The sequence below is a fragment of the Calidris pugnax genome, unplaced genomic scaffold, assembly GCF_001431845.1.
Source record: "Calidris pugnax isolate Ruff unplaced genomic scaffold, ASM143184v1 scaffold88, whole genome shotgun sequence".
Classification (NCBI taxonomy): domain Eukaryota; kingdom Metazoa; phylum Chordata; class Aves; order Charadriiformes; family Scolopacidae; genus Calidris; species Calidris pugnax.
The window spans coordinates 1,754,375-1,780,837 of record NW_015090849.1 but is presented as its reverse complement, the minus strand read 5'-3'; the positions used below and the strand labels follow the sequence as shown (position 1 = coordinate 1,780,837).

The following is a 26,463-nucleotide window of genomic DNA, read 5'->3' as shown; positions in this document are numbered from 1 at the left end:
GTTTGTAACTAAACTCGGGGTCCTGGGATGTCCCAGAACTGTGATAAACAGCTCTGTAGCTTAATGTCATTTATACAAGAGGTTTCAACTCTAACTTTAAGAACCTAAAGTAATCACGAGCTTTAGTAAGAGAAGTCATGTGCTCTAATAAAATTCTGAGCTTGAGATACCTTCTCTTGAGTGAATAAGAAACCTGCAGAATTGTCTACCAAATGCCTTCCATTATGAAATCACACCAGGGTTTCCATTTGTAACAAAACTTAACTTTCTTGCCAAGACAAAAGAACCATCTCGAGATTACATTCTGTACATCAACGTGACTTTCCCTTGTGAGCCCATTCTAAAAATAACCTCTAGTGCTTGTTCCGTGTTGTTCTGCAGCCATTAAGTCAGCTGTGTTGTTACAACCTGTTTCTAATTGCTGGTGTTCTGTCCTTGCTAGTTGACCTGTTGGGGCTGTTGAACTGGCGTTCCAACTCCCAGAACATCGCTCACAACCTCAGGAAGCTCATGGAGGTGGAAGGAGGAGAAATTGTAAAGGTATGTGTGGAGATCTGAGTCTCCTCGTTACGTAAACACTTAGGTATGTGCTTGATGTTGACCTTGGAGGGTTGTAATTGTGTTGTGCCCAAAAGCTCTCTCTAAAGGCCAGGAGAGCTCTTCTAACTGCTGAGCTGCAGGAGAACAAAAGGTACACTTTGCCCCAAGAGCTCTTGTTAGTGGAATTCACCAGAATTCCTGAAGTTAAATGTTACCAGGATCCGGGAGATAGCGGTGGCTTTATTTTCCCCTGTGTCCTTATGAAGTACAAGATACAATCAAAGTCTAACTTTTAATTTTCAGTAGTGGCTCTGGGCCTTCTTTGTGAATACGGACTTGCTGTGGATCTAGGAAGAGAGTGCAGCGACAGCCTGAAGACCTTATAGTCAGGGTACCTGGGGAATAGACCCAAAATGTGGGAAACACCACAGAAAATAGTCTGCTGAAGGATTTAGGAGTGAAGGCATCCTGTGGATCTTTTGGGATTGTGCAAGGTCATGGTTTTACTGAACGGCTGAACAACTAAAGCAAATGCTGTGTCATTGCAAACCCGTCTTCATGTGCCATGTCATGCCTTAGCACAGTGCCTGGGGTTGATTTGTGCCACTGCAAGCTTAAACTATATGGACAGAATACAGTGTATTCAGAAGGTCTCTCGCTGGGTAAAAAGGCAATAGAACAGAGAAGTGGGGCCATCGAGAGCTAATAAGAAAAATCCTCCTTGCTATAGTGAGGGAGAACAGCATGATGATGATGACAAGCCTGTGAATGAATACAGGACTTAAAACCCTCTTTAAATGTTCTTTCATGGACAGCTTTCACAGTGCAGCTGGGCTGGAAGGGGAAAAACGATCCAAAAAAGTAGACTCTTGTGCAGCATTACAGAAGCAGTTGTCTTTTCCCACCTTTTTACTGTTTTTTTTCCCCTCTAGTTTTTGCAAGACACCCTTGATGCACTTTTCAACATAATGATGGAAATGTCAGAAAATGAAACCTATGACTTCCTTGTGTTTGATGCACTGGTGAGTCTTCTTTTGTGGATTTAGAGTGTTTGTTTTTCAGCCACATTTTGAGTCTGTCCTGATGCTTGCTTTAGATGAGGTATTTTTCTCTGAGAATAAATGATATTTAAACACTTCTTAAGGCATTTTCAGGAGCTAGGACTGAGAAATCCATTGAACTTTTTAGTAATCACAGTGAAAACTGATAAATGTTTACATAATTTATAGTAGTTTCTTCAGATAACATCTTGCTTTAAGGCAACATACAGAAGAGAAAAGTGGTATTATCTATCTGAAGCACAAAGAGAAATAATTTGTTTGTGGTCATGATGGTGGAGGATTTGTGGCAGTGGTGGGAATAGAATTTATGTACCCCAAATCCTTGCCCAGCACTCGGGCAGGGGAGGTGATGGCTCCTCTTAACCTCCATAGAAGGGTTGTAATGACCAAGTAAAAGACTTCCCAATAAGTTTTCCATGTCTTTGGAGAGGCTGCTCAGTGTGTGTGTGAAAGGCACTGGCTTTGGCATGCAGTGACAAAGCTCTCTGCTTTGTGCTTGTCAACGAATACATACTTGAGAGTTCCAGGAGAAATATGAAGTCAGATGTATCCGGCTGACACTGGCTGGAGGAGTGAGTATAGGAGCACAGAATGTCCTGGCTCTAATACATGTCATTGTAGTAACAAGACTGAATGTTTTATCTGAGTATAAATCACCAGAATCTCAAGTACTAGCTTGAAAAGCAAAATTTCTTAACTTTGAAAAAAGGTCTTCAGCATCTCTGTGCCTATTTAACCTGTGCTATGACAGTGTCATGTAAAGACGGTGAGTGGTGCTGCTTCCTGCATCACTGTTGCTGCTTTGAGAAGTAGCTGCCTTTATCTCTGAGATTTATCTCTGAGATTTTCTATCCAAATGCTGCTATCCTCTCCTCTGAGCAGTGATGTAGTCCCACACACCACGGTGTTCAGTCACTATTAGAATAAGAATAACACTATCTGTAGTATTAAAGCTATTAGGAAAAACAAAAACTATTACCCAGCAGAATAAATGGCATGCAATTAGAGACTGAGTTATGTTCCAGTTCGTTAGAGGTTGTGTGGCTCTGTACATCTGTTTCCTTTCGAATTTTTGGCAGGTATTTATTATTTCTTTGATTGGAGACATCAAGTTCCAGCATTTCAACCCTGTACTTGAAACTTATATTTACAAGCACTTCAGCGCGACCCTGGCGTATGTGTGAGTATCAGGAACCACAAACCCACGGGCTGTCACTCAGGAGGGGGCTCTCAGTAAACTACACTAATGGGATAAAGGCAGCTTAGACCAGACAAGAGTGTTCTGCCCTATTCTCTTCTGCTTTCAGGAGAGCAAGAAACCCTGTCATTACAATTTCTGTTGTGAGATATCTTTTCTGTAAGGAAAAGACAGTGCTATCATGGAAAATCCTGTATCAGACTGTGATTCAGACTCTCTCTTGACCTGTAGTCCTCTGTGTGTGCATGTTTGTGTTGTAAAAGCATCTTCATGGTTTTCAACCTGATTTCCTACTCAAAACAGGTTTAATGGAACCAGTCTGTATCCGTCTCTCCCTTATAACTGTTGAGTGCTTTGGTCTGGTATTGCTGCTAAAAGGCTGGTGGGGTGGGATGGGGGTGGTGGTTACAGGTATATACAGAAGATGATGGAAAATACCATAAGTCGTTATTTGGCAGCGGGTGGAAATTGATGAAGGAACAGAAATTCATAAGAAATCTGCTCTGATAGGTATCGCTGCTCAGGAAACTTCCGTCTTGCCAGTATCTGCCTCAACCTTTTCAATCCACCCAACCCCAAAAGTACTTTGAGCAGAAGAAAGTTTGAAATAGTCTGTAGGCTTTGTACTCTGTGCTACAATTTTAGGGGTACGGATGGATGGGGAGCAGCAGCAGAACCACACATGGCTGAAATAAAACAAGTGACACTGTGGTTAACGGTGGCAGAGATAAGAATGGTGTTCACCTCCACCATCTGCTTACAACCAGGCAGGTTGAGGAGGCCACAGTGGTTGAGGCCCCATCCCTGGAGGGATTTAAAAGCCGGGTTGACATAGTGCTTAGAGACATGGTTTAGTGATGGTTTTTATCAGAGTTAGGTTGATGGTTGGACTAGATGATCTGAAAGGTCCCTTCCAACCTGGACAATTCTATGATTCTATGATCTGCTTACAACCAGGCAGGTTGAGGAGACCACACTCTGCAGCAAAGGCTAAATGTCGTGGTGGGTTTTAAACATGCAGATTGCGTGAGGTTACACTTACATATTGCAACTTTCTCACATTGACTGTCATTTGTTTAGAAGAAATTTGGAATTCTTCACTTCTGGATGTGTGGGTATGGACAGTGGGAGTAATTCTATTTCACTGCAGCATTTTTATCTATGGAACTCAAAGCAGTTTAAAAATTTCAGCTCACAATTGTTTGTGCTGTTTTACCAGGGAAGGAAAAAGCTGATGTGTAGAATTTATTTAGCCACGTGTGAAAGCTTAGTTGCTTTCAGTCAACCTGTTGACTTCATGTGCTTAAAAATGAGACATTTGTTTAAGTGCTGTAGCTTGTCATGGCTTATGTGCCCAAGGGTACCCAGGAGAAGTCAGAAATAACACCCAGGTCAGTTGACTTTCCAGCTCCTTGACAAAGCTTAGTTGCTTTCAGTCAACCTGTTGACTTCATGTGCTTAAAAATGAGACATTTGTTTAAGTGCTGTAGCTTGTCATGGCTTATGTGCCCAAGGATACCCAGGAGGTTGGTGGAGAAGTCAGGAGTAACACCTAGGTCAGTTGACTTTCCAGCTCCTTGATGTAGCACCCCTCCACCCAAAGGTTGTTACCCCAATGGTGACAGGCAACCAAAAAGCTAAAACTGAGGCCAATAGGGAGGGCAAAACCAGAAACCAAACTCCTTTTCCCCCTCTAAAAATCTCTCCTTATTTTTACTGATATGCATGGATTCCTGGTGCAGTGTTCAGCCTCTCTTGATGGCTGTCACCTACAGAGAATTCTGTGAGGAAACATGGTTCCACAAAGCTCTGAAGTCCCCATCTCCTGCATTGCTTTCTTCTTCCCTGCCCTGGGCACACAACCCCTGCCTGTGTATGGTTTCCTTTCTTTTTTCCCTCTAACCCGTGGAAGAATCCTCATTCTTATTTCTCTTTGCTGTCAATAAACTTCTTTGTCTGATTAATGAGCAAACTATGTCTTAGCTTTGCTGTTCCCTTGCCTTTCTTTCCAGCTTAGCTTGACAATGTGTTATCTGCATAATGCCAAGTGGGCTCTGGTGTTAGATAGTGTCCTCCATGTGCTCCACGTGCCAGGATTTGATGGAGCAGGGAGCTGGGTGCTGGCAGGGTGGCAAATAGAGCAGGTGAGCACAAAAGCTGTTGCGCACTTGGCTATCGCTTACACGCCGCTCTGGGTGCTGTGAGTTGGTTAATGAAGAGAAGAGGATTTTGCCTGAATATTAGCTGCTGCAGCACTCCCAGAGGATCCTGATCTTCTGATTCAGCAGAGACTAGATGGCAAATACTCAATAGTGTGTTTATGCAACTTCTATCCACGATTTTTGGAGAAGAGAAGGCTGAAGACCTTATTAATGATTCCAAGTATCTAAAGGGTGGGTTGAAGGAGGATGGAGCCGGACTCTTTTCTGTGGTTCCCAGTGACAGGACAAGGGGCAACGGGCACAAGCTGGACCAGGGGAAGTTCCACTGCAATGGGAGGAAGAACTTCTTTGGGGTGAGGGTGGCAGAGCCCTGAAAGAGACTGCCCAGAGAGGATGTGGAGTCCCCTTTTCTGGAGATCTTCAAGCCCCACCTGGATGCCATCCTGAGTGATGTGCTCTGGGCAGCCCTGCTTTGGCAGGGGGTTGGACTGGATGGTCTCTAGAAGGTCCCTTCCAACTCTGACGATTCCGTAATTCCATGATTCTCAAAGCACCCAGTAAGTATTGCTTCAGAGGAATTCTGTGCTCCACGCATGAGAAATGGTAACACGTGGAGAAGGTGTTAGTCCACCTTCAGTGGTAATTGGTTTTCCAGCTTCCTGAATGCTTCATTTTAGGAAAAAAGAAAAGCAGGTCAAGAAGCTGGAATTTGTAGACAGATTTGTAGACTTTTCTGAGAATTCATGGACTGCTTATGAAAATCTGGCATCCAGTGAAGCCCAAGATTTCAGAAGGAAGTAGGCTGTGAAGAGGAACCCGTCGTCTATTGATTAGACTGTAGTTCCTCTCTGGAATAAGGAAGCTGGAGTTACACTGAAACTCAACTGTGTCTATATTTATGCTCCTTTGTGTTTTATTTCCAAAGGAAGCTCACCAAAGTACTGAACTGTTACGTGGGAAACGCTGATGACTCCAGCAAGACAGAGTTGCTGTTTGCTGCTCTGAAAGCCTTGAAGTACCTGTTCCGATTCATCGTTCAGTCACGAATATTGTACCTGAGGTAAGGCCAAGGCCGTTGCCATCCTCATGGCTCCTTTTGGAAGTCAATGGAGTTCCTTCCTCTCAGCACCACTGGGGGGAATGTTCTTTAGCATGTCCTCTATCCTTGAATTATTAAAAGTATTTTTCTACCCTCTGTCTATGGGTGGAGAAAACAAGTTGAGTAAAAATTGAAATACCTAAATTGAAGAGGAGAATCCTTTTAGTCACCTGTAGCATGCTAGAAGCAGCATATGGTAGTGCTGAGAAGGAACCTGTTACTTGTTAAAAAAATTAATGCATGGAGTGACTTCCCCATTTTAAGAAATTTTAAGAAACAAATGCACACGTGGTTAATTGTTAGGTGGGGTGAGGTTGATGCATCCAGTTCGGGCATGGTCAATGGTTAATTGTTAGGTGGGGTGAGGTTGATGTGTCCAGTTAGGGCATGGTCAGTGACAGCAGTTTTACTGTAGCCTCAAAACATGTTTTCAGAGATTTACAGTGACTGTTTGGAATCCTTTCCTCATCTTCTTTCTGGCTTTTTTGTTTAATACAGAATGAGCTACTTGATTTTTGGAAGCAGAATTTGATGCAATGGCAATTTAAGAAGTGCAGCTTTTCCTTTAGAAGAGATTTCAGCAGGAAATTGCTGCAGAATCCTCAATGCCATTTTTACACTCAAGTCTTTGTAGAAGGAGATTGCATTAAGATGTTGTTCCACAGGATAAAATCATATTTCAGCTACTGTGACACTGTTAGCCTGGATTTATGTGTATAACTAGCTCTTTCTGTTCTTTGTAGGTTTTATGGGAAAAGTGAAGATGGGGATGAATTTAATGATGCAATACGCAAGCTGTTCCTCTCCTTCAACGTCCTCATGGACCGGCCTTTGGAGGAGGCTGTGAAGATTAAGGTATGCATCATTTTCAGGGAGAGGTAATATCTTTTATTAGATCAACTGGTACAGTTGGAGTTAGGGGGGAGGCAGAAAAAGGGCAAGCTTTGAGGCACGTAAAACCCGTTCAGATGAGTCACGCCACCCCTGGATGTCTGTTTCAATGAACTGTGTGTGACAGGAAAGGAATATTTAAACCTCAGACTTTCTTTGTAGGTTTTATGGGAAAAGTGAAGATGGGGATGAATTTAATGATGCAATACGCAAGCTGTTCCTCTCCTTCAACGTCCTCATGGACCGGCCTTTGGAGGAGGCTGTGAAGATTAAGGTATGCATCATTTTCAGGGAGAGGTAATATCTTTTATTAGATCAACTGGTACAGTTGGAGTTAGGGGGGAGGCAGAAAAAGGGCAAGCTTTGAGGCACGTAAAACCCGTTCAGATGAGTCACGCCACCCCTGGATGTCTGTTTCAATGAACTGTGCGTGGCAGGAAAGGAATATTTAAACCTCAGAGTTTATCAAATAAAGATATGAGAGCTGTGGCTTCGCTGAAAACCCTTCAGCACTTGCTAGTATGGGAGCTAACAACCGGTGGAGATGTGATCTACTGCAGTGTGGGACACACTCCAACCAGTAACATCGAGCTTGAGGGTGTTGGAGGTAGAAATCTTAAACCGCTGCAAAAATCGATGTCATGCTGGCAAGGAAAGTAATGAAGAAACAAATGATTTCCAAAGGTATCTTAGATTTTATGTTTGCTTGTTTTTTCTGGTGTCAGCTGGATTATGAACTTTCAGGGTATGCTCTGAGGAGGAGCAGAGCAGCCATGCAACGAGGCCTTTGGATTGTTTTTTTCATTTCAGGTCTTCTAGCCAACATGCTTTTCTCTCTTTGAAGGAAAGATAGATTCTGAACTTTTAATTAGCACTTGGGTGATTTAAAGTCTAACTTTGATCCAGTCAGAGTACCTGCTGGCCCCAGCCATGAAGCATCACAGAGAGACCTTTGCATCTAATTGTTTGGGTGCTACATTTCTGAAAGCCATACTAGTTCCTAGATAACTCGTTACTCGTGGACACGCTGAAGTATGTGCAACACCGAGTCAATTTAACTGACTGGTGCTTTTCATGGCAGGCCATGAGGAGCTTAATCCCCGGAACTGCAGGATGTTTGCAAAAACTAAAGAACTTGGCTGTGAATCCTTCCTCCTTCACCTTTTCTGCTCTGCGCAGCAGATGTGTAGTTGCTGGAGGCTCTTTGGATGTATAAATTCGATCTTAAGCCAGTTCTCTGCAGGTGTCTGCCTATTTGCTCTTGACAAAAGCTAGGTTTGCCATGTGAGCTATGGGCATTGTTCTTGAGACTTTGCACCATTTTAGAATAAACTAACTCATCTAACTCCATTTCCATGTGTGTTTCATGTCCTTGTTGTTTTTCTTGCAGGGTGCAGCTTTAAAGTATTTGCCAAGCATCATAAACGATGTCAAACTGGTATTTGACCCTGTTGAGCTCAGGTAACCATATTAAGTTTGTTTATTCTCTAAACCCAGCTCATATATAGGGAAGAATTCAGGAAACTTTCCTAAAAACACCAATCATGACCTGATGATGCATGTACTTTGAGGAAGCTCTTGCAGGGCTTTAGAGGAAGTCGGTTTAATTCAAAGGAGTCTGTGCATCTCAACTGCTCTTTTGTAGGCGTTCTGAGATTTTACTGAGAACAAAAATTTGAGGACTGAGGAGTGAGATGTTGAAATTTTTTGCAGGTTTCCACCAATTCTTAATGATTGCTTCTGAGGTAAAGTGAATTGTGCGACGAAGGCATAGCCTTGGTCAGGAAAACAGAAGTTGTATTTATTCAGGAAATACACAGCACTGTGTGGGTTTCTGTTCTGTGGTGTGGAGAGCTTTGCCCAGAACCTCCCAACCATGCCTCCTTGTTCTGACACAAATGATTTGCTCATAAACAGCAGACAGACAGCAAATGTACATGGAATTGAATTTAATGGAATCTCAGATTGAAATGAGTCATCACTCTTGATGAAAGGGGCATCTGGAAGCAGACACACTGTATCTAGCAGTGTTCCAGGTTGCAGTAGTGGTCTGCTGAACCTTTGCAAAATTCTGCCTTCATTTTGTATGGAAGTAAATGTGATTGTCTTACACTGGCACTGGAGGGCAGGTAGTATTGTCTCTTTATAAGCTTTTGTGTTACATCTAGCGTGTCTTGGGTTGCAAGCTTCATTTTAAGAGGTTTAAACCTGCAGTTTCTGAGCACTGTTTGGTTTTACTAGAAGTCCTGTGCTAAGTTTCTTGTAAATAATTTAGGACTCCATAGTAATTTTCCCAGAGATGGCTTCCAGGTAATACCCACCCAGTGACAGAACTGCTTGGCTCGCCCGGGTGCAGGACAGTGTTAGAGCAGGATGGAATCATGTTGGGTGAAAATGCTGACCCTCTGCTTGCTTTGTGGTTTGCACACCAGTGTCCTCTTCACCAAGTTCATCCAGAGTATTCCCGAGAACCAGTTGGTTCGACAGAAGCTGAACTGCATGACCAAGATAGTCGAGAGCGATCTGTTTAAACAGTCTGGTAAGTGGCAGATTGAACTGTCTGGGTTCTGCACGGGGCCACACACCCTTAAAAACAAAAAGGTCTTTCAAGTTCACATGTGCTTTACATCAGCCATCAGGGGTAGTCTACTGGTAAAGCCATCTTTGGAAATGTTTCTTCCCATGGAACAATTGAAATGATTTTTGCTGCTCGTTCTCTATACAATGGTTGATACTGGGGAATCCTGATCCTGATTTAGGAAGAGGCAGGAGGTGCGAGTGTGCTACTTGGTATTTGCTGCTCGTTCTCTATACAATGGTTGATGCTGTGGAATCCTGATCCAGTGTGTTGATTTAGGAAGAGGCAGGAGGTGAGAATGCACTGTTTGGTGCAATACATATAATTACAGATTATTTATGAGTATCTTTAATTTTTTAGTGGTAACTCAAGTGCGTGTTTTGGTGTCCAAGATAAAGTTATAAGTCAAAAGCATCTTTAATTTTTTAGTGGTAACTCAAGTGCATGTTTTGGTGTCCAAGATAAAGTTAAAAGTTACTGTGTGGTACCCATGTATACTGAATGCTGGAGAACTTTGAAATGAACAAGACATGATGTTCTGTTTCATTTTTGTAGAATGCAGAGATGCTCTTCTGCCACTGTTGATCGATCAGCTGAGTGGCCAGTTGGATGACAATTCAAACAAGCCTGACCACGAGGCCTGCTCACAACTGCTTAGCAGTGTTCTTGAGGTCCTGGATCGGAAAGATGTGGTGAGCATGAATTACTGAGTGTGCAAATTAAGGTTAATTCTTCTTTTGAGAAGTTAAGGCAAAGAAACATTCTCACTTATGCTTTGAAGAATGACGAAGCTCTGACGTTTGCAGAAATTGGGTTGCATTGTTGTATAGTTCTTTGAATCTCTTTACACATAAAGCAGTTGTGTCTAAAAAGAGCCATGAAAGGTTGAATTTGTGGTTATCGCTACAGTACAAAAAGCAATTACTTTCCTTTCTAGGGACCAAAATGTTATTCCTGGCTACTTTGGTGGCTTGTTGGAGCAAATCATAAAAGTATTTGGTTTCTCATTTTCTCTGCTCTGAAACAGGGACAACAATCATTATTCAGTCAGGAGAACACAGTTACTTGCCATGTTAGCCATGGAAATTGATTCTAAGTTGCTGTAAAAAGAGTAGTTTGAATTGAAGAGCTGTTCAGGGAAAACAAAGCCAAATGAAAGCACCAGCTTCAGTTTAGCTATGCCAGGATGGACTAATGAAGCTGGTGTAGATCAATTATGTTAATTCTGCGCTAAGTGTATACCTACAGTATTCGAATCGATTGCCCGTGTGTTTTAAACCTCCTTTTTTTGCATCCTCTAATAACAATTAACCGCTGTCAGGGCAGCCCTCCCACCCAGGGAGCACTCTCTAGAGCAGTGTACATTACGAAGTGTCTCAAATTTTCCTTATTGAATGTCCCCAGGGACCCACTGCCGTCCACATCCAGCTGATCATGGAGCGCCTGCTGAGGAGGATAAACCGCACGGTGATAGGCATGAGCAGACAGTCTCCGCACATCGTGAGCGCCTTTCACTCGCTTCAGTTATTGCTTTGCCATTTGTTAGAGTGGAATTTGTTCTCCTGGGAGATTTCAGTGTGTAGCAGTGGCTTATGAAATCATCTTTCCGCTTCCTGCGGGGCTTCGGTGCCACTAAAACATGGCTTTTGGTGGTTTGCTGAGGCCAGGTATTAGGATACAAATTGTCCTCTCGCAGCAGCGGTTTGAACTGAGTCACAGCTGGCTGGGATTTCAAGTTCCTTTGGGCCCTCGTGCACAGAGAATTTGGTTTCAGTGCAGTTTCTAATGCACAAGGAGTCTCTCTTGTCACCTGGGCTGACTAGGATTAAAAGCTGAAGGGCTGAGGCATCTCTAAGGGGCATTTCTGACTGTGGTGTGGCATCCTAGAAGGTAGAAGCAAGTTGGGATGTTTTAATTAGCCATGTACAGAAAGATGGAAAAAACAAGAGCTAGGTGTATATAGCAATATCTTACTTTTTATAACTCTAAGGTCAAGTTAATACTATTACCAGTATGTTAGCTGTGAGAATTACAGTTGACCATAGTGATCCCTGGGGAGAAGGAGAGCTATACCCATAGCTTCATAGTTGGAATTTAGGAAATCTCAACTGGCTTGGGGTAGAGGACTAAACAGTCACACACACTGGTGTCAGGACATAGAAGAGCAGAACTGTGATCAGTGATATTTGATTAGGCAGAACTCTCAAAGCATATGCCACACTTCCATCTGATCTGACAGTGCTTAAATACAGAAAAATAACTAATGTTTTGTTTTTCCTATTCTAGGGTATCTTTGTGGCCTGCATGACAGCCATCCTGAGGCAGATGGAGGATTTCCATTACAACCATTACATCAATACTTTCAAAACCAGGCAGGACATTGTTGTAAGTCAGCCTGGCTGGGGGATTAGCTCAGCCCATAAAGAATTACGCTCTGCTTCTGAAAGGTCATTTCAAATTACCGTGTTCAGTTTGGGAGTGATTATGCTGCATTCATCAGCAATGACTGATGGGCATCTCATGCCACAGGCACTGGGGAGATACTGGCATCACCCAGGCTGGGTGTCCACAGGGGATGTTGCTGACTCAGAGCCCAAGAATAGCGTTTGTAGCATTGAGTAAAAACACATTCAATGACTATTAAAGTCTGTGCAAGTAAAAAGCCTGGACTAGAAGAGTGAATGAAGATGAAAAGGAAAAGCATTTTCCTCTCTTTTGCTCTCACTGTATCTCTTCGTGATCCTGGTCTTTTTATCTACTTCTTTCTAATTCATTCTCCTCCTCTAGAGTATAATTAGATGCTTTAGTGACCAGCAATGAAAATAGTTTCCTCCATGTTAAAAACTGTACAATTCACGTCCCCAGCTCTTCGTGATCCTGGTCTTTTTATCTACTTTCTAATTCATTCTCCTCCTCTGGAGTTTAATTAGATGCTTTAGTGAGCAGCAATGAAAATAGTTCCCTCCATGTTAAAAACTGTACAATTCATGTCCCCAAAGACTTTCAATATGAAACCAGGTGAAACTTTAGGGTTTTGTTTTATTGAGGCCCTTAGAATGAACAGCTCTGTCCAGATTTTTCCCCAGACTACCTAGAACAAGTCAGAACCAAAATCAGTAATTATGCAAGTCTCTGAAGCGTGACACAGCAACTCTTCTACCTTTTTTTGTCCCCATACTCCTTGTTTTGCAGTTTAGAAGTGCTTGGTCATTTAAATACTGGCTGGGGAAGAGCCCGGAGTTGTGTTCTTCCTGTAAAAGCTGGATCCAAACCCACAGGAAGGTGTTTGTGGTTCGTTTTGGATGACAAGGTGATCTTTTTCCCTGTGTGGCTGGAATTGCTTGTGATCTGTTGAGCAACATAGCCACCTACAGGACACACACTGCTGTCATCTCTGCTTTCAAAGGCCACTCAGCTGCACTGTCTATAGAGAGCACTCATCATCTAGTTTTAGAGCTGCTTTCTGCATTCCCCAAATCACTTTTTGTAAAGGAAGAAAAACAAAAGTCAAGTAGATTCAGGAATTCTGCTGGTGTTGATCATGTAAATGAGTGAAAAGCTTTTCAGCAGGGTTGTGTAGCAATACTGTGTCTGAGGAAGAAGGGTGTTAGGAAGACAAATCTAATGGATTTGGAAAAAAAGTTTGATTCAAGGCAGAATTGAAGTAAACTTTATGTTGAGTGGCCTCATTTCAGAATTTTTATCCTTTTTTCTGAAGAGCAGTAGAGCTACTAGGAGCCCATCGTAACTTAAGGTTAAACAGGTGCTTAAAAGCTTTTTTGAAGTATAAACTTCAGATTGAAGCTTAGCTTGCAAGTTGGAATTGTTTTACATGTTCTGACTCAATATAGTTCTACATGTTCTGACTCAAAGAGGAAGATGTTTCTTTTATCTTTGTGTGTACATGAAGTTTCTACATGAAGACAGAGCAAAAGGATGAATGAAAATGCCAATTCATAATCTAATTTTTACAAATCCTTAAATCTACAGAAGCAAGCAATTTGTGGTGATGTAGTAGTTTTTAATACCGGTAGAACATTGCATTTTTCATTACTGCAATAATCGGGTTTATTTGGTTTCGTTGTTTACTGTTGGTTTTCATTTGCTTTGGTATTTACAGCCCTGGCATTGCATCATTACTTGGTTGGTTTAACATGGTTATAAGTTAATTCATATCTTCAAGGTGCCCCTTGTCAAGTCCAAACCTTTCCATCAAGCTCTGATTTAATAATGCCTAAAAGACTTTTACTGAGGCAGCACCAAATGCCCATTTCTCTCTCTCCATCGATGTCGCTTGCCAATTCTTCAGAGCAAGCTGTTCAGCTCAACAGAATTGTATTATTATTTTTTTTTGGTGATCTTTGCAAGGTGGCGATCTCTCCTGTGACCTTCTTTGTGTCCCCCTCATTTTTGAATGCTAATGTGCTGTCTTTGTAGAGAATAGAATCCATTTAAATCCTCCTAGGGAGCATTCATATCTGCAGAGACCACAATATAGAGATCAATACTCTTGGTGTTACCTTCTTTTGCTCATTTCTCTTTTTCCTTTTCCTTTTTTCTTTAGAACCTTCCCTTGCCCAGGTGTTGGTGTGATAGAGCTTTGTTTGGAGCAGTTTAGTGTTTGTGCAAAAAGTGTCTTTTCTACAGTAATGTTCTAAACCCTGTGTCTGATGGCGTGTTCACTACCTCTGTGTAACTCTCCTGCTTAAACTGGACCAGAAAAAGCTTAACTAATCAGGGAAGTGAAAATACATTATCATTTCCATCTTTATAGATGATACTGCACGGGGCTGTTACGCTGCTGTCATTCAGACATTTGGAAACCAGTCCTTGAATGTTGGGTTTGCTTTTTTAATCCAGCTTGTGCACCAGAACTCCCTACAACGCAGCTTAATTCAAAACAGTAAAGACAGATTTAATTAAACAGATCAACATGTTCTGTGGAATTATTTCTCCTTCTGTAACTGAATGGATGAGATGTCAGAAATAATTTAGTTACTGGAATATACCCACACAATAAGAGATCCTTCTTAGGAGGTACAGTGCATCGATTGCTAATCAATGCAGTCGTTAATCAATGCAATTGCAAACATTTGCATTTCCCTGTAGTTTCACGTGGGTAAAAGACTGCCATATTCAACCTGATGGGCTGTGGTTTTTGTTTTTCCAACAGGACTTCCTGATGGAAACATTCATTATGTTTAAGGATCTGATTGGAAAGAATGTCTATGCAGCTGACTGGATGGTGATGAATATGATGCAGAGCAGGTACAGAGTTGCTGCTGTTTGAAGTCTTGCTGCTGCTTCGGAGCCTTTCTGGTTCTGAAAGGAGGGTGACTCACACAAGCAGGCCTGCAAATCACTGGAGTTACAGGGGCTTATTTTCTTTTCAGTTTCTGAGCAATTTAAATTAGATTTCAGTAAATTGTAGTGCGTTGCTGTTGATGGACTGGAAATGATTTTTTCTCCTGCCCAAAGGCACACAATGAAAACCATCCAGTCTTCCATCCAGTCACTTACCTGCTGGAGAATGCAGTGTAAATCAGAGATGCATTTTTGGCTTCAATTCTTGGGGAATCACATGGCAGACATAAAGCCAGAGTTGAACAGAAGTGTGGTGTAGGGTTTAGTGTGCTGGCCTGTAGACAAGAACTACCCAGGTCCATTCTGTCCTCTGCTGTGGGTTTTGTTTGGCCTTGACACCGCACTGTCAGAGATTGGGTGACCCAAAAAGTGTTTTGTTTTTCATCTGCCTTCAGCCAAGGTTTCTTTTGTTCAGAAACAGAGGAGTAGCTTTCCCTGGATGTCCCTCTACTGGGAGGGAGGTGAAATGGCATTATAGAGAAATATCTCCTGTTTGGGAACATCGATTCTTGTCTCCTGACCTTACATGTAGGAGTCATAAACTCAGAACCACAATGTAATTTTTTTCAAAACCCACATTTTATTTGATATTTCTGTCTCTTCCAGGGTTTTCCTCCGGGCAGTGAATCAATTTACATCTGTACTCAACCGGTTCTTTCTGGATCAAGCAAATTTTGAACTCCAGGTAATAGTTCCGTTGTTTCTAGATTGTCCTACGGACCCCAGTCCTGAAAGGCAGGAAGAACAAACAAACAAATCCCACGATTAATGGATTTGGTGATATGGATCATGCTCATGGAAAATGCCCATCATCTTCTGCAGCAAAGCTGTTGTGAATCACAGAGCTGTGATTAGGGCAGCAATAAGTTACAAGCAGATAGAGCTGCTGCAGGCTTTACAAGGTCGCGTTGAGCAGTGCGCTGACTACAGCTGATTTGTGCCTGATTAGTTAAGAACAGAATACCAAATGGGTGCACTCACTGTCACTTCCTTTACTTGGAAAGTACAAGCTAAAAAAGAGTGAGAAATGTTAAGTTTCTGTGTGGTTCTGGCTTCCCTGCTACGGCTGGGAACACAGATCGTTCGGTTGGTACGCTTCCTCGTTAACACCCGGGAGACTACGGCATTTGGGGTAGTGTTATTGCTTTTCCTTTGTCTTCTCCTATTTTAGACTTGTTTCTCTTCCACAGCTCTGGAATAACTATTTCCATTTGGCAGTGGCCTTTCTCACTCATGAATCCCTCCAGCTGGAGACCTTCTCACAAGCCAAACGCAACAAAATTATCAAGAAGTAAGTTTACATTTAAAAAGCTGCCAGGCCTTTCTGCTTTTAAGAAATTTTTTCTGTTCCAGCCATACCCTGAACAATCTCAGAATGAGATGAAACACATCATGGAAGTGCTTGATTAATGAGTGGTGATAAAGGGAGGAGAGGTGACTAGGACAGACGTCAGGTCTTCACACTGTGGCTAAGTCTGGTCAGACAGATCCTGAGCTCAATTTAAGCACCTTGGCAAAAGATTCTTTCCACTGTAAGGTCTGTAAGAGAAGGTTTGCAGTAGTTCCCAGAGCGATACCTTATGCAGTTCCTCAGCCATTGTGTAAGGCAGGGAAGCAAAAATCCTAAAAGCCCTGCAACTTTTCAATCCCCTCTCTTTGCTTTTTCAGTTTTGAAGGTAAGAGCACAAAAGCCAAAAGTAGTAACTTTTAATAACTTGGCCAAACTCACAAAGATACAGAACAATTTTTACTTCTGCCCTGTGCTGGAATCAAGTGTCTAAATGTTTTTGTAGATCTTGACATAGACTTTTGTTGGGGCATTCGCAGTTAATGTTTGCCATCTTTTTTCTGCAATAACGAAGGCTTTTAGAAGCTGGGTAATGAAATATTCTTGCATTTTCTCAATGTCAGCAGTTAAAGCTTTAGGGAAAAACACCAAATACAAAGAATTCTGGGAAGGTTTGCAGGAAGCAGCAGGACTGCAGCTCTATTCTGCTGTCGGGGAGTCTGCAGTCTTCTGCCGCAATGGCACGTGGGCATTCTTCCTCCATGCATTGAGTGTTAGTGCTGGGCAGGGAAAGGAAGGAAAAAAGATGAGTTGAACATCTAACAAAAGCTCTGTAATAGTGAGGAACTTCTTGGTAGACCCTTAGTAGAGAAGACAATCTGTGAGACCGCTTGATATAAAAACCCAGCGCGTTCAGGTTTGTGTGTGGTGTTTGTTTTAAGGAGAGAGTAACAGATTTTGTAGTTTTGTCATTGAATTTTTTCAGCAGCTTTGCAAAAGTAGCTTCAGTGCGTAGACCTCTCTCATCTTTTTCTTTCTAATACTTTTTTCTAGGTATGGGGACATGAGGAAAGAAATTGGCTTCAAAATAAGGGATATGTGGTATAATCTAGGTGAGTTCCAGTTAAAGAATTATCGTTATCCAAGCTCTCAAACTGGGTTTCAGATCCTTTTATTTCTTTATAAAAGCTGCTCATGTTTAATGTGGGGGAATACACTTAAGGTTCAGCTGTTTCAGAGCACAAAATCTCTTTTCCTTTTTTGTAAATAGCTTGCAAAAGCAGATCTTTTCTCTCATCAGCTGCCGAGATAATTTCTTAGATTGCTTATGAAGGATGTTCTACCATATGAAGGACAAGAGCAGAATTTTTCAGAGAAACTTTGTGATTTGCAACATTGCGTACAATTCGGTTCAGTTCTTTTCTTGAACTATTTCTGAGTTTTGGAGCTGTGACATGTTAATTCTATCCAAATCCTGCCGTTAGGATGTAGCCAACCTTGACTTTCTTGCAGGTCCCCACAAAATAAAATTCATTCCAGCCATGGTAGGACCCATCCTGGAGGTAACCCTGGTCCCTGAGCCTGAGCTCCGGAAAGCTACAATTCCCATCTTCTTTGACATGATGCAGTGCGAGTTTAACTTCAGTGGGAACAGAAACTTCCACATGGTAAGGGAGCTTGGGATCTTCGGGACTGATATTGGGAGGAGAAGAGAACATTTAAACAAAACCAAAAGAAACCAAGAAAAAACCCCACAAAACAAGCATTGTGCCAAACACTTTAGGAAGTTATCGTTAAGTGGTTTGTAGGAGTCAGGACTCTTTAGTTATGTCCCTGACTGTACCTTTGCATGATGTTGATAATTAATGAATTCCTCTGTTTTCACACCTTTCTGCATTTGCAGATGTGTAAATAACCACATCTGTATTCTGAAGCAATTTGGAGACCTTAAGGAGGGTACTCTAAAAAGTAATGTCTTTATGTTTTTAATAGCAATATAAATTCCCCCAAGGCAGATCTTTGGCTGTGCATGGAAGTCACTATAAGGAAAATCACTGGACAGTCGAGTGTTAGGACTAAGTAGTTGCTTAGATATTGACTAGTCCTTCATTAACTTCGAATTTGACAGCCCATTTGTGAATACTGATGGCACCATTATGGAAATGAGGACAGTGATACAAAGGACAGACAAGATTTGCTTGAGGCTACACAAGGAAAAGGACAGAGCAGGGAACAGGACAGGGATCCCTGAGTTCCAGCCCTGTGCTAATTTCTCCAGAACTTACCTTTTGTTGCTACCGAGAAAGCCCCAGAAAGTAAGGAAGGAAAAAAGAGGAGCTTCATTTTTGCCCTGAGGTTAAGTTTTCATTGCAGTTTCTAAGGACTTATTCTTCCAGCTTTCCTCTGGGGACATCGGACATTAACATCTCAGCTGGCAGGCAGGGGACACTGCAGCTCTGCTGTAGACAGTCTTCTCCCTGGAGATGGGTAGGAGCCATCCATCCAAAAGGCAGCCACCTTGGCATTTCAGACTGTTGTCAAATGTGACGTGCGTCTCCCCAAGCACCATCCTCACACCAGCTCAGCCCCAGCTCCAGTGTGCATATGGGAGCTTTCTTCCCTTGGGGTCATCAGTCTTTGGTGTGGGTGGCGTTTCGGAGTCGGTAGAAGGCAGCAGGATGTGTGTGGCATGGATTTTCCATTCCAGTGGCATTTATACACCAGCTGCAGTTATAACTGAGACTGTGTGCTTGATCTGCTTGCACATAACAGGGCATATCTTCATGACTAGACAGATAATCACCCAGGATTTGGTTCTTGCATCATGAGAAGTTGCTTTAATTACTAGTCATGAGTGTTTATGATGGCCAGAGAGCTGTGACTTGCCCTTAACTAATGGTAGTAGTTGAGTTTCTTTAGAGTGAGTGAATGACCATGGTATCTGTGAGCTGCAATGCATCTCCATCCCAGCAAAACCAAACAGCTAATTGATGGGGGAGAAGGGGAAGAATTACCCCAGAGCATGATTTCTAGTGACTGTAGGATGACAGAGGGAGGACTTGTATTTCCTTGCTCCAATCTTGTCATCTTGGCTTCTTACCGTTTTCATTCTGCTCCAACAATGAAAACATCCTCTACCTTGGCCCAGAAAACCGGTGTCTGATGGGGGGCAGTTCAGAAGCACCAGCCACAAGCATGACTGATGGTCAGACCACACTCCTGAGAGCTGCTGTCTATTTCAGTGTGGTTTTTTTGCCTTTTCAGTTTGAAAATGAGTTGATAACCAAGCTGGACCAGGAAGTGGAGGGTGGCCGAGGGGACGAACAGTACAAGATTTTGCTGGAGAAACTGTAAGTTTTATAAAGAACATGGAGGCTCTTTTTTACAGCTTAGTTGGCTATTTTTGTAATGCAGAGAAACCCTAATTTCAGCGAATTCACTCCAGTGAATAGGGAAACAGCGCAGTCAACAGTGATGTTAATACTATACAGGTATTTTGAGACTGATTGCCTTAAAATGATGCTTTTATTCTGGAGCAGCAACTCGCACAACTACCCTGAACTTGGAGATGAAAGCCCAGAGGCAGGTGCCAAACTGGCAAGGGGGTTGCAAGTGGAAAAGCTTGAGAGTTAAAGCAAAATCAGAGCCTTCTTTTAGCTCCAAGAGTAGAACAGTCTTTGATCAAGGCAGGCTTTGACCTGCCTGACGTGGGTGTCTCAGGTCTGTGACTGTTCTGCACTGAGTCTGTTCTGGAAGAATAGTTGTCCCTGCTGGCTGGTGGCTCTTTGGGTTATTTCACTGAATTTCACTGAATTTTTTTAGAGTTGGAAGGGACCATAGAGATCATCTAGTCCCACTCCCCTGCTGAAGCAGGATTGCCCAGAGCTAGAGCATGTTACTCAGGAGCATCCAGGCGGGTCTTGAAAATCTCCAAGGAAGGGGACTCCACACCCTCCCTGGGCAGCCTGTTCCAGGGCTCCGTCACCCTCACCGTGAAGAAGTTTCTCCTCATATTTGAGTGGAACCTCTTCTGTTCCAACTTGTGCCCGTTGCCCCTCGTCCTCTCACTGGGAACCCCTGAAAAGAGTCTGGCTCCCTCCTCCCTCAGCCTGCCCTTGAGATACTTGTAGGAATTGATAAGGTCTCCCCTCAGCCTTCTCTTCTCCAGACTAAAGAGTCCCAGCTCTCTTAGTCTCTCCTCATAAGGGAGATGCTCCAATCCTTGAATCATCTTTGTTGCCCTTCGCTGGACTCTTTCTAGTAGTTCCCTGTCCCTCTTGAACTGGGGAGCCCAGAACTGGATGGAGTACTCCAGTTGTGGCCTCACCAGTGCAGAGTAGAGGGGGAGAATGACCTCCCTTGACCTGCTGGCCACACTCTTCCCTATGCAACCCAAGATACCGTTGGCCTTCCTGGCCACAAGAGCACACTGTTTACTCATTGTCATTTTACTGTCCACCAGGACCCCTAGATCTTTCTCTTCAGTAGTTGCCTCTAGCAGGTCCACCCCTAACCTGTACTGGTACCTGACATTTTTCTTCCCCAGGTGCAGGACCCTACAATTTACACTGAATTTCTCCTTATCACTGCTCGGAACTATAACTCAATATTCCTCCTGTCTCTCTGGGTACACCTGCAGGCTCCTGGAGCACTGTCGGAAGCATAAATATCTGTCTGCTTCTGGAGAGGTGTTTGCTTTGCTGGTCAGCAGCCTGCTGGAGAACCTGCTGGACTACAGGACCATCATGCACGATGAGAGCAAGGAGAACCGCATGAGCTGCACTGTCAACGTGCTGGTATGGGGAAGGCTGGGATTGGGTGTGGGTTCTTCTTTACTGACCCGAATCTTGTGTATTCTGAAGGATTTTTTTTCTTATAGGGTTTTAAGTAATTCTTTATGCCATTTCTGGCTAATGATGGGCCCAAATCAGGCCACCAGCTATTGACAGTTATAAAACGTAGGAAGATGTACAGTCCAAAATCAAGTCACGTGGCTGGTCCTTATCTCCATGGTAATCTGAATCCTTAAAATACAGGGAGGAAAGATGGGTAGCTGATAGTTTGGGAAATGTGGGCATAAGTCCCTATTCCACTGCAAAGAGCTGTATAATTTTGGACAAGTCATTTCCTCTCTTTGACTTACCCCTTTTCTAGAGGTGACAGAAGCCCCACCTTATGATAAGGGGATGGTTGCAGAGATATATGCACCTAAGTAGGCAAAATTACAGCAAAGGTATTTGTAATATCTAAAACTTAAGGCTTAAGTTACTTGTCTAGAGATGATTATGCAAATCTGTGGCATAGTCCATCGTAAAAGTTGACGTTTTTCTATTTTTGGCAGAATTTTTATAAGGAGAAGAAGCGAGAGGACATTTATATCAGGTAGGCTGTTTCCTTCCATAAACCTGTGTAGAAGCCTCTGTTTCTCTTGGTGTTGTGCACACTGATAGAGGAGTCCTTCACGTTGAGTAACAATTGCTTTTTGTTTATGTAGGTATCTGTATAAACTCCGGGACCTGCACACAGACTGTGAGAACTTCACAGAGGCAGCCTACACTCTCCTCCTCCATGCAGAGCTGCTCCAGGTATTACACTAAAACCAATTCCAGTTTCAACTGTCAGGGTATGTTTTTTTTAAATGAAGTGCAAACAGCTCAGAATAAACAATACACTTTTTTTTTCTTTTTTTTTTTTTTTAATGTGACTCTGCATTACTTACATTCTAGTGGTCATTAAGCAGCTTCACAATTTTGCAAATTGCACTGCAGCTAAATGGATGAAAGCAAAAATGTTATTAGCATCAATTTGTTACATACTGTTGGTAAACCAAAGTGCTGTAGTGAGCTGGGAGAAAATGTCCATGTTCAGAGTCATAGTGCAGGTTTTTTCTACTTCTGTGTGAACAGTATAAAATGCATTAGCCTAAGCCGTCTTAATTTGGATTTAAGTCAACCTCTTCATACCTGCCACAGATTAATAAAGCAGATGAATTCTTAAACTGATTTAAAATGAACTTTTAATGTAGAAAAAAAAATTGCACGTAATTGAAGCTTTGTGGCTGCTTATGTGTGTAGTGGGAAACTGTAATCAGATGTTTTCTGCGTAGCTGGCTGGGGTGGTTTAAGAAGTTACAGCTCACTGGCTGCTTGTTGCTCTAACCATGCTGCTGAGATGTGGTGTTTCTCTGTGCATTCCTGGGTTACATTAATTAGCCAGCTCAGCTTATATCACTAGAAAACTTCCTTGCTCTCCCTTTGCATCGATGATGGGTTTGGCTGTAGTGCATCCCTGCAGAAGGTGTCTATCCACTGTAAGGAGTTCTTCATCTGAAGATGTTCCAATTCTTTTAACTTTGCCTTTTTTCCTCTGTGCTAGTGGTCCGAGAAGCCCTGTGTCCCTCACCTCCTGCAGAGGGACAGCTACTATGTCTACTCACAACAGGAACTCAAGGAAAAACTCTACCAAGAAATTATCTCCTTCTTTGACAGGGGCAAGGTGAGTGTCTCTGCAGTGTTCATACACCTCACTGGAAATACTTGGCCTGGGGAGTGTTGGTGGCCGAGGCTGGTCTCAAGGGTAAAAGTGAACATGATTCCAGAAGAGGCCTTTGATGCCTAAACCTGGCTTTTTAATAGGGACCACAGTTCTGGCACAAGCAGGGCATGTATTTGTCCTGGTGATGTTTGAATCCCTCTGTTTCATTGTGGGACAAAGAGCATCTGAAAAATCAACCTGGGAAGATGAGAAAAGTGTAGGTGTTTTTCTTTCTCTTCTGGGTGGTGGCTTTTGTCAAGTTTTTTGCACCACAGTAAGTATGACTTTTCATTGTGGGACAAAGAGCATCTGAAAAATCAACCTGGGAAGATGAGAAAAGTGTAGGTGTTTTTCTTTCTCTTCTGGGTGGTGGCTTTTGTCAGGTTTTTTGCACCACAGTAAGTGTGGCTGGTCTGGCTGGTACCAAACTTGTGTTAGTTGCACTTGGGATAGATGGTTTGACCAGGGCTAAATGAGACAAACCCAAGCCTGATGCAGGGGATGGAGTATTAGTGTAGGAGGAGACCACCAGGGCTTCTCTGCTTTGCTGTTTTGACATCTCCTTTCACCTCTTTGTGTCTCAGTAACAACAGAAACCTTGCTTTGTAAAGCATTTTCAGGCCTACAAATCAAGAGAGCTGTGTGACTATAATAATTACTGCAAAAAAATGTACAGCATGGAGTCTCAGGGCAAGTTGGCAGTGCATTAAAGTACTGCCTGAATTAAAATCAGCTGAAGTTTTTGTTTACCTATCTGTGGTAATGAATGCTTTTAACTGAGGCTTTTATTTTCCTTGTGCTCTTCTTCCCCCGCCTGCCTCCCTTCGCCCTCCATGGAGATGTGGGAAAAAGCCATTCAACTAAGTAAAGAGTTGGCTGACATGTATGAAAACAAGGTCTTTGATTATGAGGGACTTGGTAATCTCCTGGTAAGATTTTTTTTTTCTCCACTTGTAGCAGGCTGCTGACTACTTAAATTAATATTTTTGAGCAGGATAAGCCCAAAATACATTTATGCTAAAGACAAACAAACCAACGTAACCCCCGTGGTTTTGTAAAGCTTAATATTAGAAGAATATTTTCATAATATAGCTTAAAGAGTGCAGCTTTGACCTTGTAATTAGCATGACAATATTGTGTGCAGATGTTTAGCATTCTTAGTGTTGATCAAATAAGGTAACATTTGCGTGGTGTATTTTCAGGCTCCATAAATCTTATCACCTTGTTATTTCTGTGATAAAACTACTGTGTATGAACACAGAACTATAGAATCATCCTGGTTCTGAATTATGGTTTTTAGTGGTTAAAGATGTAACCAGATGGTCTTTATGTTCTTTCATATGAGAATCATCTGCCCAGTTTTATTTCTGCCAGTTTTCTGACATTTGTCACCATTTGTGTCTGCTCAGTTTCAGAACATATTTATTTTTAATTTGTGTTGCAATAGTTAAGGATTTCAAATATCCTTCTGGAATCCTAAAATCCATGGCATTGTTCTCATGTCTGCAGACCAGGAAATGAAGTTGATTCTGGCCCAAACAAACCAAATATTTAACCAAGTAAATGGAGAAGTATGGGATACTGTATCAAAAAAAATTGTAAAAAATATTCTGTAGGGCAGAATTCTGTAATAGATGGGGAATTGTCACTGGGAATGTGACCTACAATCTGGCAGTGTCCTTGAATACTCCAAAGTGAAAATGCTGATGACTTTTTCTTTTTCAGAAAAAACGAGCTACTTTTTATGAGAATATTATGAAGGCAATGAGACCTCAACCAGAGTACTTTGCTGTTGGATACTATGGTCAAGGTTTCCCCTCTTTCCTCCGGGTAAGAATCCATCCGCACTCAAATTCTGCAGTGGTGGGTACCCCAAAAGTCACAGTTGTTGCAGAGCTTCCAAGGAAATTCAGATGCCAAACTTCTTTTTCTTTGAATGACATGGAAAGATCTAAATCCCTTAAGTATTTCAAAACATTTCAGCATATAAAAACAGACAAAAGGCCAGATTTTTTGTGTTAAGTTAGTGTGTTGCAATAGGGTTTGTTAAACGATTGGTATGTTCTTATGTGGGCTTAAACAGCATCTACCTTTTGTATTTGTGCCCCCGACACGTCTCAGATACGTGATCGTTGCTGGTAGAAAACATTTAGCTTGTAAAGAATTTATCCCCTTGCTTTTCAGCCTGAATCAACCTAATTTTCAGGACGGGGGTCATTTCAGTGCTCAAGCACGTTAGTGAGAGTCTGTCCCACGCAGAAGAATTAAAATGCAAAGATGCTTCCTGTTTGAGATGGATCCAGCCAGGCTTAGCAGCACAGCTAACTAGAAGAGCAGAATCCAGCCAAAGTGACTCAGATGGGCAGGGTGCAGCACACTAGAAAATATTCCCAACTATTATTTAAAATTAAGGAACATTTACATTTTCATTTGTTTGAAGTTGCTGGCCTTAAATGGAAGCCAAGCTTAATAAAAAAGAAAAATGTTAACTTAGGACTGAGGAACTGGATGGCACAGAAGGCTTTCACCTCCAGGTCATGTTTTTGAATCTGTCCCTTCCAGTAACCACTGCTTGGTGGCCAGTTTGGAAAAATAGTTGGCCATGGTCTGCTGTTAAGCCTGTAGTGCAGAAATGCCATAGCTGGCTGTTTTGTTAATGGGAGCTGATGAGAGTCAGGAATGGAAGGGAGGTAAAACTCGGGTGTTTGTGCATATAGAGATCCCTGTTAGATCCAGCCAAATGTGGTCTGGGAGGGAGCATGCAGTTCCCTGTGTTAAAGAGCTTCTTGGGATGCGTGTTCTCTTAAAATCATTTCCCTGACTGAGGTTTCATGTATTGAATGTGTGAGTTCACACGTGTTCTGTCTGTTAAGCTGAGAGACAACACTTGGTATAAACTGGATCTCTGAGACCGCTCTCTGTATGTTTGAAAAGCTCTTTCTCATTGCTTTGTTTAACGTTAATTCTCTTTTTCTTCTGTTACCCACAGAATAAAATTTTTATCTACCGTGGCAAAGAGTACGAGCGAAGGGAGGATTTCAACCTGAAGCTATTGACCCAGTTCCCTAGTGCTGAGAAGATGACCAGCACTGCCCCTCCAGGAGAAGAGATCAAGTCTTCTCCTAAACAGTGTATCTTTTGCTTCTGATATGTTTTGACACGTTCAAGATTTGCCTCTTTCCTAGAATAAGAGAATTGGTAAACAACAATAATAAGCAAAGAACTTGCTGCTCCAGGGGGACTTCAAAGGCAGGCACTGGCCATGAAAGTAAGACTGTCCAGACTTGCAGTAGTGAACTGAAACATATTGAAAAAGAGAGACACCTTGATATTTTCTGAGTTAAACGAGGTGCTGTTAGGATGAAAGGGGTGGGAAGTGATTACTGATGTTGATGAAAGTTGTTGTATGAACAGCCCTTCTGTTTTGTTTGGTTTTTTAATTTATTTTTTCTTTATGCTGGCAGAACCACACCACTAGGCTTAAGATTCTCTTCTCTTACTTGTGAGCATGACCAAGTGCAACCTAGTGAAGATGCTTCAGGTTCTTGTTTGTGACTTCCAGTCAACAGCAGATGTGCTTCTGGAAGATGTACATCAGTAAAAACCAACTTACTGGGCTTCTGGCCTGTGGTACAGAGGCCAGGGTTGTACAGGCCAGGCCAGAGAATCTGATGGTCCATTTTGGCCTTAAAAGTCTGTGTACAAAGGCCCAACTCAAGCAGTGATACCAGATGCTTCCCTTGCAATA

General features: G+C 42.4%; 1 protein-coding gene across 1 annotated transcript in view; it reads left to right on the top strand.

The window, feature by feature from the left end:
• DOCK5 (dedicator of cytokinesis 5) overlaps nucleotides 1-26,463 on the top strand; it is a 125,535-nt gene that overhangs the window by 82,925 nt on the left and 16,147 nt on the right. Inside the window, exons 24-41 of the mRNA XM_014943139.1 lie at nucleotides 8,342-8,412; nucleotides 9,384-9,490; nucleotides 10,085-10,221; nucleotides 10,934-11,029; nucleotides 11,816-11,914; nucleotides 14,703-14,797; nucleotides 15,500-15,578; nucleotides 16,084-16,184; nucleotides 17,235-17,293; nucleotides 17,694-17,848; nucleotides 19,446-19,531; nucleotides 20,821-20,977; nucleotides 21,523-21,563; nucleotides 21,676-21,766; nucleotides 22,557-22,676; nucleotides 23,555-23,644; nucleotides 24,441-24,545; nucleotides 25,705-25,846. Coding sequence (XP_014798625.1) covers nucleotides 8,342-8,412; nucleotides 9,384-9,490; nucleotides 10,085-10,221; nucleotides 10,934-11,029; nucleotides 11,816-11,914; nucleotides 14,703-14,797; nucleotides 15,500-15,578; nucleotides 16,084-16,184; nucleotides 17,235-17,293; nucleotides 17,694-17,848; nucleotides 19,446-19,531; nucleotides 20,821-20,977; nucleotides 21,523-21,563; nucleotides 21,676-21,766; nucleotides 22,557-22,676; nucleotides 23,555-23,644; nucleotides 24,441-24,545; nucleotides 25,705-25,846 — 1,831 coding nt within the window. The remainder of the gene's footprint in view (nucleotides 1-8,341; nucleotides 8,413-9,383; nucleotides 9,491-10,084; nucleotides 10,222-10,933; nucleotides 11,030-11,815; nucleotides 11,915-14,702; nucleotides 14,798-15,499; nucleotides 15,579-16,083; nucleotides 16,185-17,234; nucleotides 17,294-17,693; nucleotides 17,849-19,445; nucleotides 19,532-20,820; nucleotides 20,978-21,522; nucleotides 21,564-21,675; nucleotides 21,767-22,556; nucleotides 22,677-23,554; nucleotides 23,645-24,440; nucleotides 24,546-25,704; nucleotides 25,847-26,463) is intronic.